A 14,220-nucleotide genomic window follows, 5' to 3' on the forward strand; every position below is an offset into this window, starting at 1 on the left:
CTACTGGCTAATGTAGGACGCAATCGAAGACTTCAAATAAAGAAACATGGAGTTTGGTTGTGTCGGTCTGTTTGATAAAACATACTTCTTGTCTCGAAAAGGCAGTTTCAAAAGTTGACCAGAAACTCGAGTTTGATATCATTATTACTTCATTACATATCAGTGGCTTTCAAAACCTGTTGAAGCGTAAATATCAAATCCTAAACGTCATCAAAAGTTGGTAATCAAGAAAGCTTATTTTTAAGAAGAATATAAACTACAACTGTTACAGCGGTCTCACACATAAAGCATCCGTCTTATCAATTCAACGCCTGATCCTCAAACCTGATGTTGATTTGCAAATCGAAAGAAGATATACGTTGTCTATATTTTGCGGACAATCGCGTGGTGTTTCAGGCGATGATTTTATTTAAAGGTTCTACTTACGCGGAAACGTGACTTATCGCAGGGCATTAGTTTTTTAAGCAAAAGAGCGTTAAGGTGATTTATGTGGTATCGGAAGAAGCAAAAGTGCTGACTTTTTATAACTGCGTATCCGCGTAAACAACCATGACGTCATCTCACGAATAGGCTATGCTTCTAGCAACAAAGATTTAAACTTTTTTTTTTTATCAGTGATGGGTTTGCTTTGTAGTAAGTCTCCGCATTTTCAAGTCCTTCTACGCTTCCATTCAAATCACGGGAGAAATGCAATTATTTAAAATCAACTTTTAAAGCTATTTCCGACTTCTTCCAAATGCTATATTTTTGAAATAAGTCTATGTGTATAAGTTCTTTCGAAAGCTATGATACAAATATAAATATGTAGTTTTGTATGGACCTGATTCTGTCATCAGCTGACGACAAGCACCAAGTGAGGGCAACGAATGGAGCTATTAACTCGTTTCATGTGCTTGTGTCATGCTTCATTGTGATTTTGGTCATCAAGCGCTCAACTTAGTTATATTATATTATTTGCGTGTATTTCAACTGTGCTCAGCTGATACTCCCACTTATCACATATAGAGTATACTATAATACTGTACACGAATTTTCCTCTGTAGGTAGTTAGCCTATGACGTAATAATTGCTTGTATAAATATGCCAAATATCATTTGTTCATGACAAAAAGGCTAAATGTGGTAAGAACGTGAAAAATTCGTCGCAGCCTACAATTAGTTTTCCTTTGTTACATGTTAAATGCTTTTAACTGGAGGTCTTATAGTGGAAAACTACGCTTGGAAAGGTTCACTTGCTTTGAACATTGCCTTGGTCTAAATCAGGGGTGGGCAACATACGGCCCGCGACGGGATTTTGAGCGGCCCGCAGACAGTTCAGTTTAGCAGTTCAGTTTCGATTTCAGCAGCTATTGAAGTATATTATTCATTAATAACTTCATTAAATACTGTTTTTGGTCTCTATGCTTAAAACTTAAAGTTTACATTAAATGCGATTTATTCCTTGCATAGGTGGATAAATACACGATTAATGTATCGATTCAGGAATCCGGCCCGCCAAGTACTTTATTTTCTCATATCAGGCCCGCCGACCGAAAAAGTTGCCCGCCCCTGGTCTAAATGTAAACACTTGACAGTTTGCAACTAACTGAACATGCTTTAAATTGAAATAAGCGGCATAAAAGCTACTGCTTTGACCTCGTCCTTGGAATCACTAAAAATGACAAAAATCTGAGCAATTGTGTCCAGTGCGAGGTCTTCAAACACACGGCACTTCCTGCCTGAGCGCATACATCTGACATCACCTGATATTTTGTTTTTTTGGAATTTACGCCAGGCTAGTGCAGCTATAACATGTGTAACTTTTCTACCAAAAGAACTTTATATCGGATATGATGATGACGAAGGCTCTGCGTTAAGATGGCGTTGATGACAGTAGATTGCACAGGAGAATTTCAATTAAGATTTTTTGAGCTGTATACGTGCAGTTGTCCCGGGATGGACACTAAGGCGTGCCATTACGTGGATACCGTTTTGCTGCGTTAAACTGTATCGTGAGTTTAATCTACAGTTGAAAAGTGTCTTCCTTATTTTAACGACTGGTGGTGTGTGTTCGCGAAATGAACGGTTTTATGCTTATTTCGTGATTCATAGATTGTGATACCGTACCACCACCGAACTTACTTTGAGTAACCGGGAAATGTTCGGCAACATTCATTGATAGATGATTTCTTAACGACACAAAGAGTAGCTAAAGGTTTTTCAAACTTCTAAACTGAATAATACCTAATTTTTTTATTATACGCAATATATGTAAACCTAAAAAAAACAAATCAGAAACTTATAACATTAGCAATTATATTAAGCGAAAAAAATCGTTTACAATTACAGTATAACAACTTTATGAAGAATAGCTTACAATGCACACAAATTCAACGGCAAATAGCACTAACTAACTGTTATAAACTAAAGAACGGCAGTCAGACGAAGTCTAGAGAAATCTCAAATGATTGACTATAGTTTAGATAAAATACCAAATTAACTTCGAATCACAAACAATCAGGTTGTAGAATACGGAACGCAATAAAACTTGTATAAAAATAACATGGCATGAAAGCATTGAATTAAATCAATGAATGTAGAGAGATAAATTTTAGGAAAAAAATAACTGTCCAAACTTAACGAGACGGATGTTATTGTAGCAGAAAAATAAAAAATAAGCCTGAAATAATATAACAACAAGCCCTGGTAGTCTCAGATCAACAAAGCGTAAACTATTTAAAGCAAATGAAACGTTAAGCAATTGAAGCAGTATAAACAGATGACATCAATTCAAATTTACAGAAAAAACTTCTTACAAAAGAACACGATATGCAAAGAAGTTATTAATACTGTTGTTTGAAACAATGTTAGAGACAAAGTCAAACAGTCCAATTAGAGCCAAGTGCAGAAGTGGTAAAGCGCGTTACTCGAGGAATGATGAAATAAAGTACAAAGATACAGGAAACATGTAATAGAAACACAACAGAAGTTACTGGACTACAAACAGTTAAAAAGAAAAACCAAGCATATAGGTTTTGCATTAGAAATAAGCTCCACGGAATTCAGCAACTTTTTTAATCATAGATTCATGATCTTCGAACCAGTCCAAATCAGTACCAACTTCTTTCCATTCCACTTCTTCCTCTGCATGCTTAATGTTTAAAAAAAATTCAATTTAACAAAATGTTTTCTGCTTTTTCTGCATATTTTTAAATTTTGAGGCGACATGGACAGACACGCAGTGATACGTACTTTTATTTCGCATTGACCAAAGACTGAGTTGTACTCATCGTGAAAACTAGAGACTGATGTTTCGATCCATGCATTGTCAGTGTTCCTGCTGTCATCTGAATAACCTTTGAATACCTGCAAAGATTACGCCAACAATATCAGCAACTTATGTTTTCAAGATTCAATATTTAGCTTCGGAACGCTTTTCAAAAGCAACTTCTTGTGTTAGTTTCCACGACAACGGAAAATACAAACCTCAATCCCGGCAAAATTCAGAAAATAATCTTCTTTGTCGGTGTTAATTTTTGACTTCTCTAACAATTCCTTTATAAACTTTCTTGCCCACGTATCAGAAACATTCTTTGCAGCTTTCACCATACCCTGATTATAAAATTGATTGATGTGGAGAAAATGATAGCGAGGCATTTGTGAAAGCTCAAAACATTGAGTTGAAATAGTTGATAAATGGTAGTAAGTTAGTTGATAATTACGAGATACTAGTTAGGAAAATATGAAATAGGAAAAATACAGATTGCACAGTATTTATTCACCCCTGGTATTGCCCACTGTTTAGTATCCTGCCTTTTATAAGAAATAAACTCAATCACACGACGGCCATCTGCTGTTTTCACAATATCCTGCCCATTTTTTTTCCATCTTGTAAACGCCCAAACAGCGGAATGGTTTGGTCCATATCGACCCAACACACCACGCCCTGCAAGACCTGTGCGTCCTCTTGGGTTTCTACGCATAACGTATGTTAAACAGATCGTAGAAGAAAATTGTTCAAAAGTATAATACAATATATACAAATAATTAATCTGTAAATGTTATGTACATAAAGCGTACAAAGCATGCTGCCATTTTCGTACTTTTCTGTTGTTTAATTACCTCGGAAAACCATCGACAACCAGGTAGCGCCCCACATAGCTCGTTCGATCCACCTTGCTCTTACCATCGTACATGTTAAAAAGCATCTTATTTTTGCCTTTATTGTCGCGCAGACAATCTTCCTTTATGTCTGCCCAGCTTGGCCGTTCCTCAACCCTTTGACTTGTGTACCTTTCCGGTTTGTAACCGTCATAGGGAACCTAAATACAACGCTTGGTATTTAAAGATAGTTCACAATGGAAATCTTTGTAAGTTAAAACTTACATTCCAGGAAACCATGTGATCTTCAAGCCGGAACCGCTTCTTATTGGCTCTGGGGTATGGCGATTTCCTTGCTCTTATGTGAACTGCATATTTAGTTGAATAGTTTATGATAAAATTCATAAAATAGTTTTCATGATTTTATACAGAATCACCTCTTTTTCGACCAAAAGGTATTAAAAAAATGGTTTTAGCTTCATTTGTATTATGTTTTGGCAAAAACTTTAATTGTGTCTGTTAATGAAAATTATGTTATTGAAAATTTTTTTATAAAGTATTGTTATGCAATGTCATCAAATTCATTATAGTTTCGTCTTTACAATTAATCAACTACCAAACCTGCAGCCGAAGTTTGTGAAACTTTTTTTCTGGAGTTAAATTCATCAAATCCGGTTTGTATCAGCTTTTCTAGGAACTTTGTTGTTTTCTTCACTGAGTCCAACGTGTTGGCAAGTTTATCCAGTCTAAATTATAGCATGTGATTAAACAGTTAAAAAAGAACACCTCTTCATGACGCATTTAAAAAGCTTTGAAACACCTTTTGTATGCTTTCATAAATTTAAATGTTTTTACTGTTTTATTATTCTGAATGGCATCTTATTAACTTCAAATTGAATCAAAATGCAACCTGGAAGAAGTTTCATTCTCTTTTTCTATTCGTTTATCTTCTAAATAGGTATCAACATATGAATGTTCCCAAGTCAAAAGTTTCATCAATTTATCATCATCGTCATTCATGTGTTTTACTACAAAATAACAAATAAAATAAATAAATAACAAATCAATAACAAACACTATCAATAAATGACAAACGCAATTCTTTGTTGCCATACTGCTGATTATTTTGATTTAATAGTAGGCTTGTACACAGTATGAAAAATGGTGCTAAATATCACCAATAAATTAATTTTTACAATCCCAAAAAAAAATAATTTAATACATTTTCCGTAGTTAGCCTTAAAAATGTTAAAATTCGTACCAAATTTATTGTCCTTGCTACATTCATCTTCTTTGCAATTCTTGCAAAGCCACAGAATAATGCTTCTAATGTAAGAGAATATGCTGAATGGCACCACAAGACAGGGGCGGAAATAATATTCTTCCACAAGATAGTATCTCTCAAACTTCCATATCACATCGGTTTTGTCGACCAACTTCTCAAATGTGTAGCTGCAAAAAGCGATGAAGAACAGTTTTATGTTTTACTGTTTTTAAGGTTGGAAAAGTAGTGACAAAAAATAAAAATGCAAGCCAAGCAATACCTGAACATTGCAATCAGCAGATTAAGCAGCAAAACATTGACTAGAAGCATGTAAATTGCCGATAAAATTGAAACAAATCCATTTTCTTGAGGACAACGTGGAAGTCCCTCATCATTGGATTCCGTAAGGTTTTCACTGCATGTTAATTCGCCAGTTCCTAAGCAAAAATATTTCACCAAAACATCACGAAAAATGCATAGAATGTTTTCATACTAGAAAACTCACTGCGTTATTCAAGAAAAATGGACCTCAAACTTACATGTACATGTGTGTAACTATTACCTGGATTGTAATCAATCTCAGAGAGAAAAAGTTCCCCATAAAGTTGCCAGTATGGTTTGTATACTGATCCAACAAATATATTCTTAGCGTTCTTCTCATCAGGATAGAGCAACGCCTGGCTTGCCACACCATAAGCAAAGAAAATGACAGCCCAAATAAAGAGGAAAAAGAATAAGTCTTTCAACTGCAAAACATAATATATACATGAAGTGCAAAAACAATAAAAGAAAAAAGAGAAGAAAAAGAAGAAGAGAAAGAAGAAAAAAAAAACCTGAACCATAGCTTCTTCCCCCAAGCAGAAAGCACATAAACAAGATTACAAACTTTAATGTACTTTGTAACAGATCTTGTAATCTCCAAATAGCTTTTGACAACGATAAGTGCGCAACTCTTATTCATACAGTAAGTTGCATCGATCTCGCTACATTGAAAAACCTTAGAAGCTTCGGTACTTACCATTTTCGATACCATCAAAAGTTTTGGCCCAAGATCCGCATGCACTGCAAAGAGACTGAACACTCGCAAGCAGTAAATGACAAACGCAATTGCCATTAAAATCCTTCCTCGAATTCGCAGGAGTGGGTCCCTAAGCAAAGCAATTACCTTTAATTCCAAGCTTTAGAAAATTTCTTGAAAAATAACCACATCACCATCTATTTTTTACCTATATCTAAATGACTTTAGGGTCTAAATATTCATAAGTATCTACTCAAAAATCTAATTTGTGAAGATAAATTAACATGGACACTTTTGTTTTGATTTTAATATCAAGCTTATGGAATACTAACATATTAAAATCACTGATTTTTAAGCAAGTAAACCCTGCAACAAAGAGCAAGAAACTGGCAAAATCCATTTGGTTGTCAGTTCGTTTGATCCAAAACCATATTTTTCTTCCAACTGTGTGTGCTTTCATGTGAATTATCTGCAACGGTAGAAATTATGTAAAGTTGACGATAATATTACAAACTTAATTTCTTAGAAATGATTGCTCAGTTGAAGGCTATGTGAAAATGTCATTATACCCTTCTGTAGTTGAAATTTGAATGTTACGACTTATAAAATTTTACCGTAACAAGCTTTTACCTGACGAATTTCATCCATTGCAAGCACAATCACCCATGAGAGCAAAAGATACGATAAACCAGAACAATATAGTTCGTTTGACTGTCTTAAACCAGTACAACAAAGAAGAACAGTTGCAAACAGCAACAGAAAAATCTGAGTCAACAGAATTTCAGCAAATTATTTTAAACCATATTAAAGTGGGTATACGTTGCTTTTGCAAATTCCAAAATGCTCATCAGAACATACCAAGTAAAAGAGGACATTGCAGAAAAATTTCACAAATGGTGCCTGATAAAATGCCATGATACTGGCTATTGTCATGTTTGGTTTTGACTTGTCTGGTTCTTCTGTAAATTAACATAATCAAGTAGGTTGAACGAGCATAAAACATCAAACGTTTTGGAATTATTAAAGTTGTACATTAGTGAAACAATGCAATGGTGTAATTTCAAACTTTGAATACATGACATTTACGAAATATTCTACTCTTCACCAACTGATCAGGTAAATGTACTACAGTAAAACAAGTTAACAGAAAATTACCATCTACTTGGGACTGTGGTATGGTGCCATTAAACCGACTATGGCTGTGACCATCTTCAACGGGCCCTAAGCAAATAAAAAGTTAATAAATGATGAAATGTAAATTAAGCCGGTGATTATTTAAACAGATATTTTCTAATTTCTTCTGAAAACACTTGCGATCAAGCTTATTCACACCAAAATGATTTTTAATAGAAATCTTCCTTAAAACTCTTACAACAAAAACCTACTTTTCAATTCCACACTAGTTTTATTTGAAAACAATTTTAGCTTTTTGAAACAGATCTAACAGAACCTACTAAGATTGTGTTAATGTAGAGAAGTTATATATAAGTTTTCACACTGGAACCAACTTGATTTTGAAGCTGAATTTGTGCCTTGCATATTTTCAACAACACTCTGTTTTAAAGGCAGTGTGAAGATGAAAAATGGGCAAAAGACGCACAAAATTATATGGAGCCAGAACAAAATGTATGTCCAAAATCCATTTGCTGTTTTCTGAACATCACCATACCAGATGTCTTCTAAATGGGACTGCACAGCTCTGTGGGACATGAAATCCTGTGAACAAAAAAACAAAATATAAAATGAAAAACAAAATCCAATCGAAGAGCACAGGTTTATGCTCCTGTTTAACACCACAAGGTTGGTTAAACGAGTTGATGTACTATGTTAAATGACAACTAGAAGTAAGTTGCTTATTCAACGACATCATGAACCAGCACTAACCCTGGCATTAGAACTAGCAGCAAGTTGCAGGCATGTTATATTTCCCCAGTTGTCAAGTTTACGTGTCACAGCAAGGATTGTGTTTTTGGGATTATCTTCATAGCATTTTGTAAGTATTCCTGTAGCCAACTTTTGATAACATTCAGCATGTTTATTATAGTCCTCTTTCTAAAAATAAGAATATTAGATTAAGATACCTTACTTCAGGAAATTAAAGTGTATTAAATCACAACTTTAAATGCAATAATGAAAATTTCTTTTGGAGAATAAAGATAATGGACACTAACACTAAGATGGTATCAAATAATGATCTGACAAAGAAACCTACTTCTTCTTTGTGGAATGATCTTTTTGCCAAACTTGTGAGCAATTTGTAGGCCACAACAGCAGCAGCTAGTTCATCCTTAGACATGGCATCCCAAAACACTCTGGCTGTTTTCTGTCTGTTATGTATTATTGCCCACTTGAAAAGTTCACGCAATGCTTGCTGCAAAATAGTAGTCGGAATAAAACTACATGAAGAAGAATTATCTGAAGTTTTCACTGAAATAAGAATGCTAAAGTGTGTTGGAGTAATAATGGCACGGAAACCTCTCTATTGAAGCAGGTAGAGCTCTTGTTTCGAGGGCGACGTTTCTTTTGAACACAATCACTTTTTTCATCTGTCTTGTCACTCTTAATGCCAAGTAATAAATTGTAAGCGCTGTAAGTAAAAGTGAAATAAAGGTTTTTTAAATGTTCACAGAATTTATTGAATTAAATTAGAAAACAAGGATGCAAAAACACCATTCTCCACATAAAACTATTTCCCAATCAAAAGAAATTTTAAAGCAGCAACAAAGCCCATTAGATTTTTAATAGAAAACTTACCAAAATACTTATTCGATACAAATAAAACCAATTTTCTATTAAAAAAGCAATTTTTTGAATGATGTACGTAATAGATGAGAGATCTAAACCAGCCATTATTATGTATTGTTTAAATGTTTCCTAAAAATTTTTACCTGCAAAAATCCACATCCTTCGTTTGCATTGCAGCATTTAACGCCTGATTTTTCTTGATGATATATTTGCCGTCACGTTTACCGTACAGTTCCTGTAGCTCTGGCAGTTTCAAATAATCCTCCACATCCAACCCCCAGTCCAGAAACAAATCAATGAAATCGGTTTGATCCTGGTCCAGGAAAACTATAATTATGCTATATAACTATTGGACAACATTGTATGATTTACTCCACACTAAAGTATTATTGTATTAATTGATTTATTTTTTGATTTATAAGATATTTAAATGTCATATACACATACAGCTTACAATATACACAAATTTTTCTATGGCAGACAAAACAAATTTGAAAACAATTACACATTTTGCATTTACAATTACTGTACAATGAACAACCGCTTTTGACAATAAGTTACCTTATGTAATGCTGTTTTGAAAAATGTCCAAATGTCAACTGGGGAAACAACAGCATCATCAGTCAATATGTCGTTTCGTGCAATGTCACATCGATCCCAACTAAGGGCTAGTTCTAAATGTTGTTTTGTTGTCTTTTGGTCATCTGTTGCAATTGCAAAAAACAGCAAGTAATGAAAGCAATCCTTAACAACTACTTTGCAAAATCAGTGTACACACATGTAGAAGTAGAACATAATGTACTACAAGCATCAGTGTTATGACAACATACTGTTTTTTTTGGATAATGCTTTCACCTTTCAATATTGCTTGCAGTATTGCAATATCAAGATCTGCAACTGAATTTTTATCATCTGAAGCAAAAATTGTGATCAACCTCTTCTGCATCAGACATTCTCTTGCCCAGTTGGTCCACTTTGTGAGTTGTGCAAACTTATACTCTATGCCTTCTTCTGTAATATTTGTGTGAAAGACGTGTAAGTGATTAAAAATCTGTGGATAGCATTAAAATAAATCGAAATTAGGAAAAAATATTCAATTTAACCTTAAGCTGTTCAATAAATATAATCAATTTAATCAAAAATTTATTACTATTGACAAATTTATTGACTGTTTTTGCACCTGTAAGCTGTTCCGCAATCGCACTTTCATTGACGGAGTTAAATGGTTCGTCGTAAAGTCTGGAAAGAATATTTGCCCAACCACCAGTGTCATCCACTATGACAACAGGTGTTTGTTGTTGCAATACATCATGGACTGTCTGCCACAAACCATGGATAAAGTAAACTTGTTTTCAATTGAATATATTTAAATAAAATCCTCAATTTATTTAATAAAATCTTTATATTACTTAATAAAATTTTGTTTAAACTTACTTGTAAAGATCCAGATCCTCCCTGGACCAGAATGCACACAATAGGTATTGCTTGCTCCCCGGAATGCTGAGCTGTGAAAGCAAATGGTTCTTTGTAAACACAACAATCAACACCCACGGTCATTCCAAAAAAATTTTCCATTTATTTATTATTTATTATTTTTCTGAAATTATTTGCAACAAAGCTACTGCAGCTAAAGTAATTCTAAACTAAAATCTTCATTTTATATTCTGTGCAAGGGATCAAAAGCTCACACAATTAATCAAAACTATTTTGTCTTGTGTTAATTTAATGAAAATACTTGCCTACGTAGCTTTCCAACATAGCGCGATGTTTTATCTCTCTTCCAAATTCACCTTCTGACCCATCATCAACCAGAATAAAGTGAGAATGGTTTCGATCAAGGCTGCAACTTTTTTTGGAGATATACTCAAAGCACTAAAAAGAAAAATGTTACATTTTCCACTGATTCTCATTAAGACTAGCAATTAGACCCGCATTTGTTGATGTTAACAGTCAGCACTAATTGGTAGCAATAAAGCCAGTAAAAACCATACATTAGCATTTCATGCCAAACGATCTTAACTGTGTTACTGTTATTCTTGATCATACTTCTCACCTTGTGATCATTTTTATAATGGGCACTGGATTCGGCTCTTAGCTTGTCTTTATCATGCAGCACTCCAAATGTGGCAATGCCTAAAGCGATGGCCTAAAGAGAACATATTACGAATTTATTTAAAAATACTAAAAACATAGTTAAGTAAGAAGATACAGAAATGCAGACAATAAAACATTTTGCATTATTTGAATCATAAGTGAGTAATCTTTGGCAACTGGATAAAACATTATAGCCAATATGAATATTTGTGGGGTGTCTGCAGTTTACGGGGAGGGGGAATTTGCTCAATATTGGGACCTTTCACAAAGTAGTTGTACTTAGTGCAAACTTCGTGTCTTTTTTCACAGATCTAGAACCGTCTTTTTCGATTAATAAAAACGTTTTCTCACTCTGTTCCTAAATATATATCAGCATGAAGATATTGAAGACATTAGCACAAGTATATACCATACTTACATTGCTGGTATTGGCAACAGTATGATCATGCAGAGCATTTCCAACAAGCTTCATAACACCAGAATGAGTTCCACCTGATACTATCCAGCCACCTGACACAAACATAAATAGTTTTTATGCAACGAGTTATAATATGGTGGATCTAAACCTTTAACACTGTCACCTTGAACTGATATAAGCACAATTACAATCCAATGCCTCATACCTGTACGCACGGCTGCTTTGATTAAGCTTTTTCGAAATTCTTTTTCCAAACTTGAACGTATTTTAAAATTTTTAGCTCCGCCAGTAACAGATATTATAATGTTGGGACTGTGCATTCCCCATTCTTGAATTAAAATGTTATGAAGTTTGTCAGGTGTTGTGTCAGCTGACACAATCGCATACTGAAAAACAAAATGAACACAATGAGAACTCTCTTCGTTAGTGAGGCCAGCCATTTTTTAATAAACAAATTAACTTCAAATTCATTTTTAGATCAACAACAGACCTGGCAGCGCTTGTTGCCGCAAGAATCAAACCTAATCTGTCCATATTCGAGCTGAAAAACAAAAGAAACTGAACTGAAATTGGTTTACATGTAGCGAGCTATTCTGCCCTTGTTATGATAACTATGGCAAGGGCACACATAATAATCGCTCTGCTATTTCATCAAAATCTTAAAGTTTGAAAACAATTGTACGTTTCCATTTCAATGAAAAAAACACTAAAAATAAGTTAACCCTTTATTAAGACTCAAGTCTTTATCAGAAAACTTTAAGGGATGGGCTTGGTCACAAAACTATGAGAAAAAACTTACAGAAAGCGATCCAATATAAATGGTTAGTTATAGTTTTGCTATATGTATTGAGTTAACAAAGTGCAAGCATGAAACAGAAAGTATTATAACAATAAATGTTTACTCGGCTATTTCCATCTGTTTCAATGATACTCTCTTTTCTGTCAGCAGGAAGGCTGGTCATATTCAGATTACAAAACTTCTTGTATTGACATTCAATTGCAAGATGGTTTGTCATCCACCGTGTCACTGCAGCTGGGTCCAAAGGATTCTATATTTGTTGCATAGGTTGCTTTTTACTACAACATCAACGATTTCACTATAATGACCTGTTTACATAATGTCAAACATGGTTTCAATTTGTTTTGTATTATCAACAGTAAAGTCAGAGTAAAAAAATATACTGATGATCACGTATTACAACTACAAACCAACTTAGAACTGGCAAGTTACTGAATGATTCAAAACAAGAAAAGTTGATTGTGACGTTGCTTCTGAAGACATACCCACAACCAGTCAGGTAGCTATTATGGTTTGAAACCGTTCAAAGATAAGCTGTTTGTATTTGTAAGTTATGCTGTATGATAACTAACAGTTTCTCTGTAGAAGTGAGTTTGTCATATGAGATGCCGGGTTTACTACTACTACCCAATACCACAATTGCATGATGCATGCAAACAAACATGAAAGAAAGTAACCGATTTTCCCGCATGCATTGTTGTTATCAATGCATCAACAGTATCTACAGGCGGCTGTAGTGGGAATTCCCCGTAGCGAGCATGCAAACTGACTGTCTACCCAACAACATCGGCGAACCTCTGGTGGAAATCAAACTATCTGTGTCTAACAGCATAACCTTGTATTACAAAACACTGCTATTTTGTGTTTTGCTTTGAAACTTGCGGAGATTTGTAAGCCTGAAGGCAGTGTTTCAAATCGCATCCTTTCCTTAAACATTGGGCGTAAATCTTCGCTGCTGTAACATCGTTACCACCTGCAAACTGGTCGTGGTTAGTCATGCAGTTCCACAATAGTTGTAACATCGTATCACGTTACAAAGCTATAATGTTACGCACATAAGGAAGCCTAACATTTGTGGCGACGCGTCTTACATTCCATAACGCTTCTAGCTTTGTTGTTTAGTTGGCAATATACAGCTTTAAAAGCTTAATTTTGTTCTGATAAGTTTCTAGTTTTTTTGAAGTTAAGCAAAATCTTTTGACATAAGTTTTAGATCATCGTACTGCAAAAATTCTTGAAAGTTGTTATTTTAAGTTTTTAATTGGGCGCCTATGCTGAAACCGAACTCCGATGTATTCTGAGAACTTTATGATTTGTTTATAACTTTACACCATTGCATGTTATTGCCTACTAATAACCAAATACTACAGTTTCATAACGCAAATTGTACACTTACGCTTAGAGCATATAAAGCACACTGTGTACACTCAACAGACACGGGTTTTTCAAAACTTCCGAATTGTGACAGTTCTGAGCAGAGTCGAGTTTTTTCCACGTGCGTTTGTTGATATGATTACGTCATTGGCATCAGCTGTGAAGAAATTCACTGGAGCGTGAAATATTATCTATGACTTTACAATTGATATTCATAGACTATTCACGTGATAATTTGGCAGTTCAAATGTTTTCATTTTAAAATGAAAGTTAGCTTTTAGAACAGGATTGTCAATTTATGACGCAAAATTCTGTGCTAAATTTTGTATGGCGAAATCATGCAAGGGCACAAAATCCACGAAAATTACTGCACAGTGATAAGAGAACCTCATAATGGAAGCAGTAAAATGATTAAGAAATTAACAAAAA

At 34.4% G+C, this 14,220-nt stretch overlaps 1 protein-coding gene across 1 annotated transcript; it reads right to left on the bottom strand.

Moving 5' to 3' along the window:
- Nucleotides 1-2,327: 2,327 nt before the first annotated feature.
- Nucleotides 2,328-12,722, bottom strand: LOC143467574 (transient receptor potential cation channel subfamily M member-like 2). Its single transcript, XM_076965049.1, has 31 exons — nt 12,521-12,722; nt 12,109-12,159; nt 11,824-12,004; nt 11,619-11,710; nt 11,160-11,252; nt 10,846-10,978; nt 10,541-10,611; nt 10,287-10,425; nt 9,962-10,117; nt 9,668-9,810; nt 9,250-9,419; nt 8,837-8,948; nt 8,574-8,732; nt 8,246-8,413; nt 7,870-8,077; nt 7,517-7,582; nt 7,220-7,320; nt 6,992-7,126; nt 6,694-6,830; nt 6,362-6,491; nt 5,906-6,089; nt 5,624-5,780; nt 5,341-5,531; nt 4,990-5,107; nt 4,701-4,825; nt 4,365-4,447; nt 4,101-4,300; nt 3,761-3,953; nt 3,465-3,590; nt 3,231-3,344; nt 2,328-3,129 (listed from the first exon to the last, which is right to left on the bottom strand). The coding sequence occupies exons 1-31, from the start codon at nt 12,632-12,634 to the stop codon at nt 3,019-3,021; spliced, it is 4,161 nt and encodes a 1,386-aa protein (XP_076821164.1). The 5' UTR covers nt 12,635-12,722; the 3' UTR covers nt 2,328-3,018.
- Nucleotides 12,723-14,220: the final 1,498 nt, after the last annotated feature.

This window comes from Clavelina lepadiformis, chromosome 1, assembly GCF_947623445.1.
Source record: "Clavelina lepadiformis chromosome 1, kaClaLepa1.1, whole genome shotgun sequence".
NCBI classification, from domain to species: domain Eukaryota; kingdom Metazoa; phylum Chordata; class Ascidiacea; order Aplousobranchia; family Clavelinidae; genus Clavelina; species Clavelina lepadiformis.

Excerpts from the sequence above, each read along its gene's own strand:
- LOC143467574 (XM_076965049.1), bottom strand. The coding sequence starts at position 12,634 with ATGACAAACCATCTTGCAATTGAATGTCAATACAAGAAGTTTTGTAAT. Across the intron at positions 11,253-11,618 it reads CTGTTGCCAATACCAGCAAT|GCCATCGCTTTAGGCATTGC; the intron begins GTAAGTATGGTA and ends TGTTCTCTTTAG. Across the intron at positions 8,949-9,249 it reads AAGGATGTGGATTTTTGCAG|CGCTTACAATTTATTACTTG; the intron begins GTAAAAATTTTT and ends TTTTACTTACAG.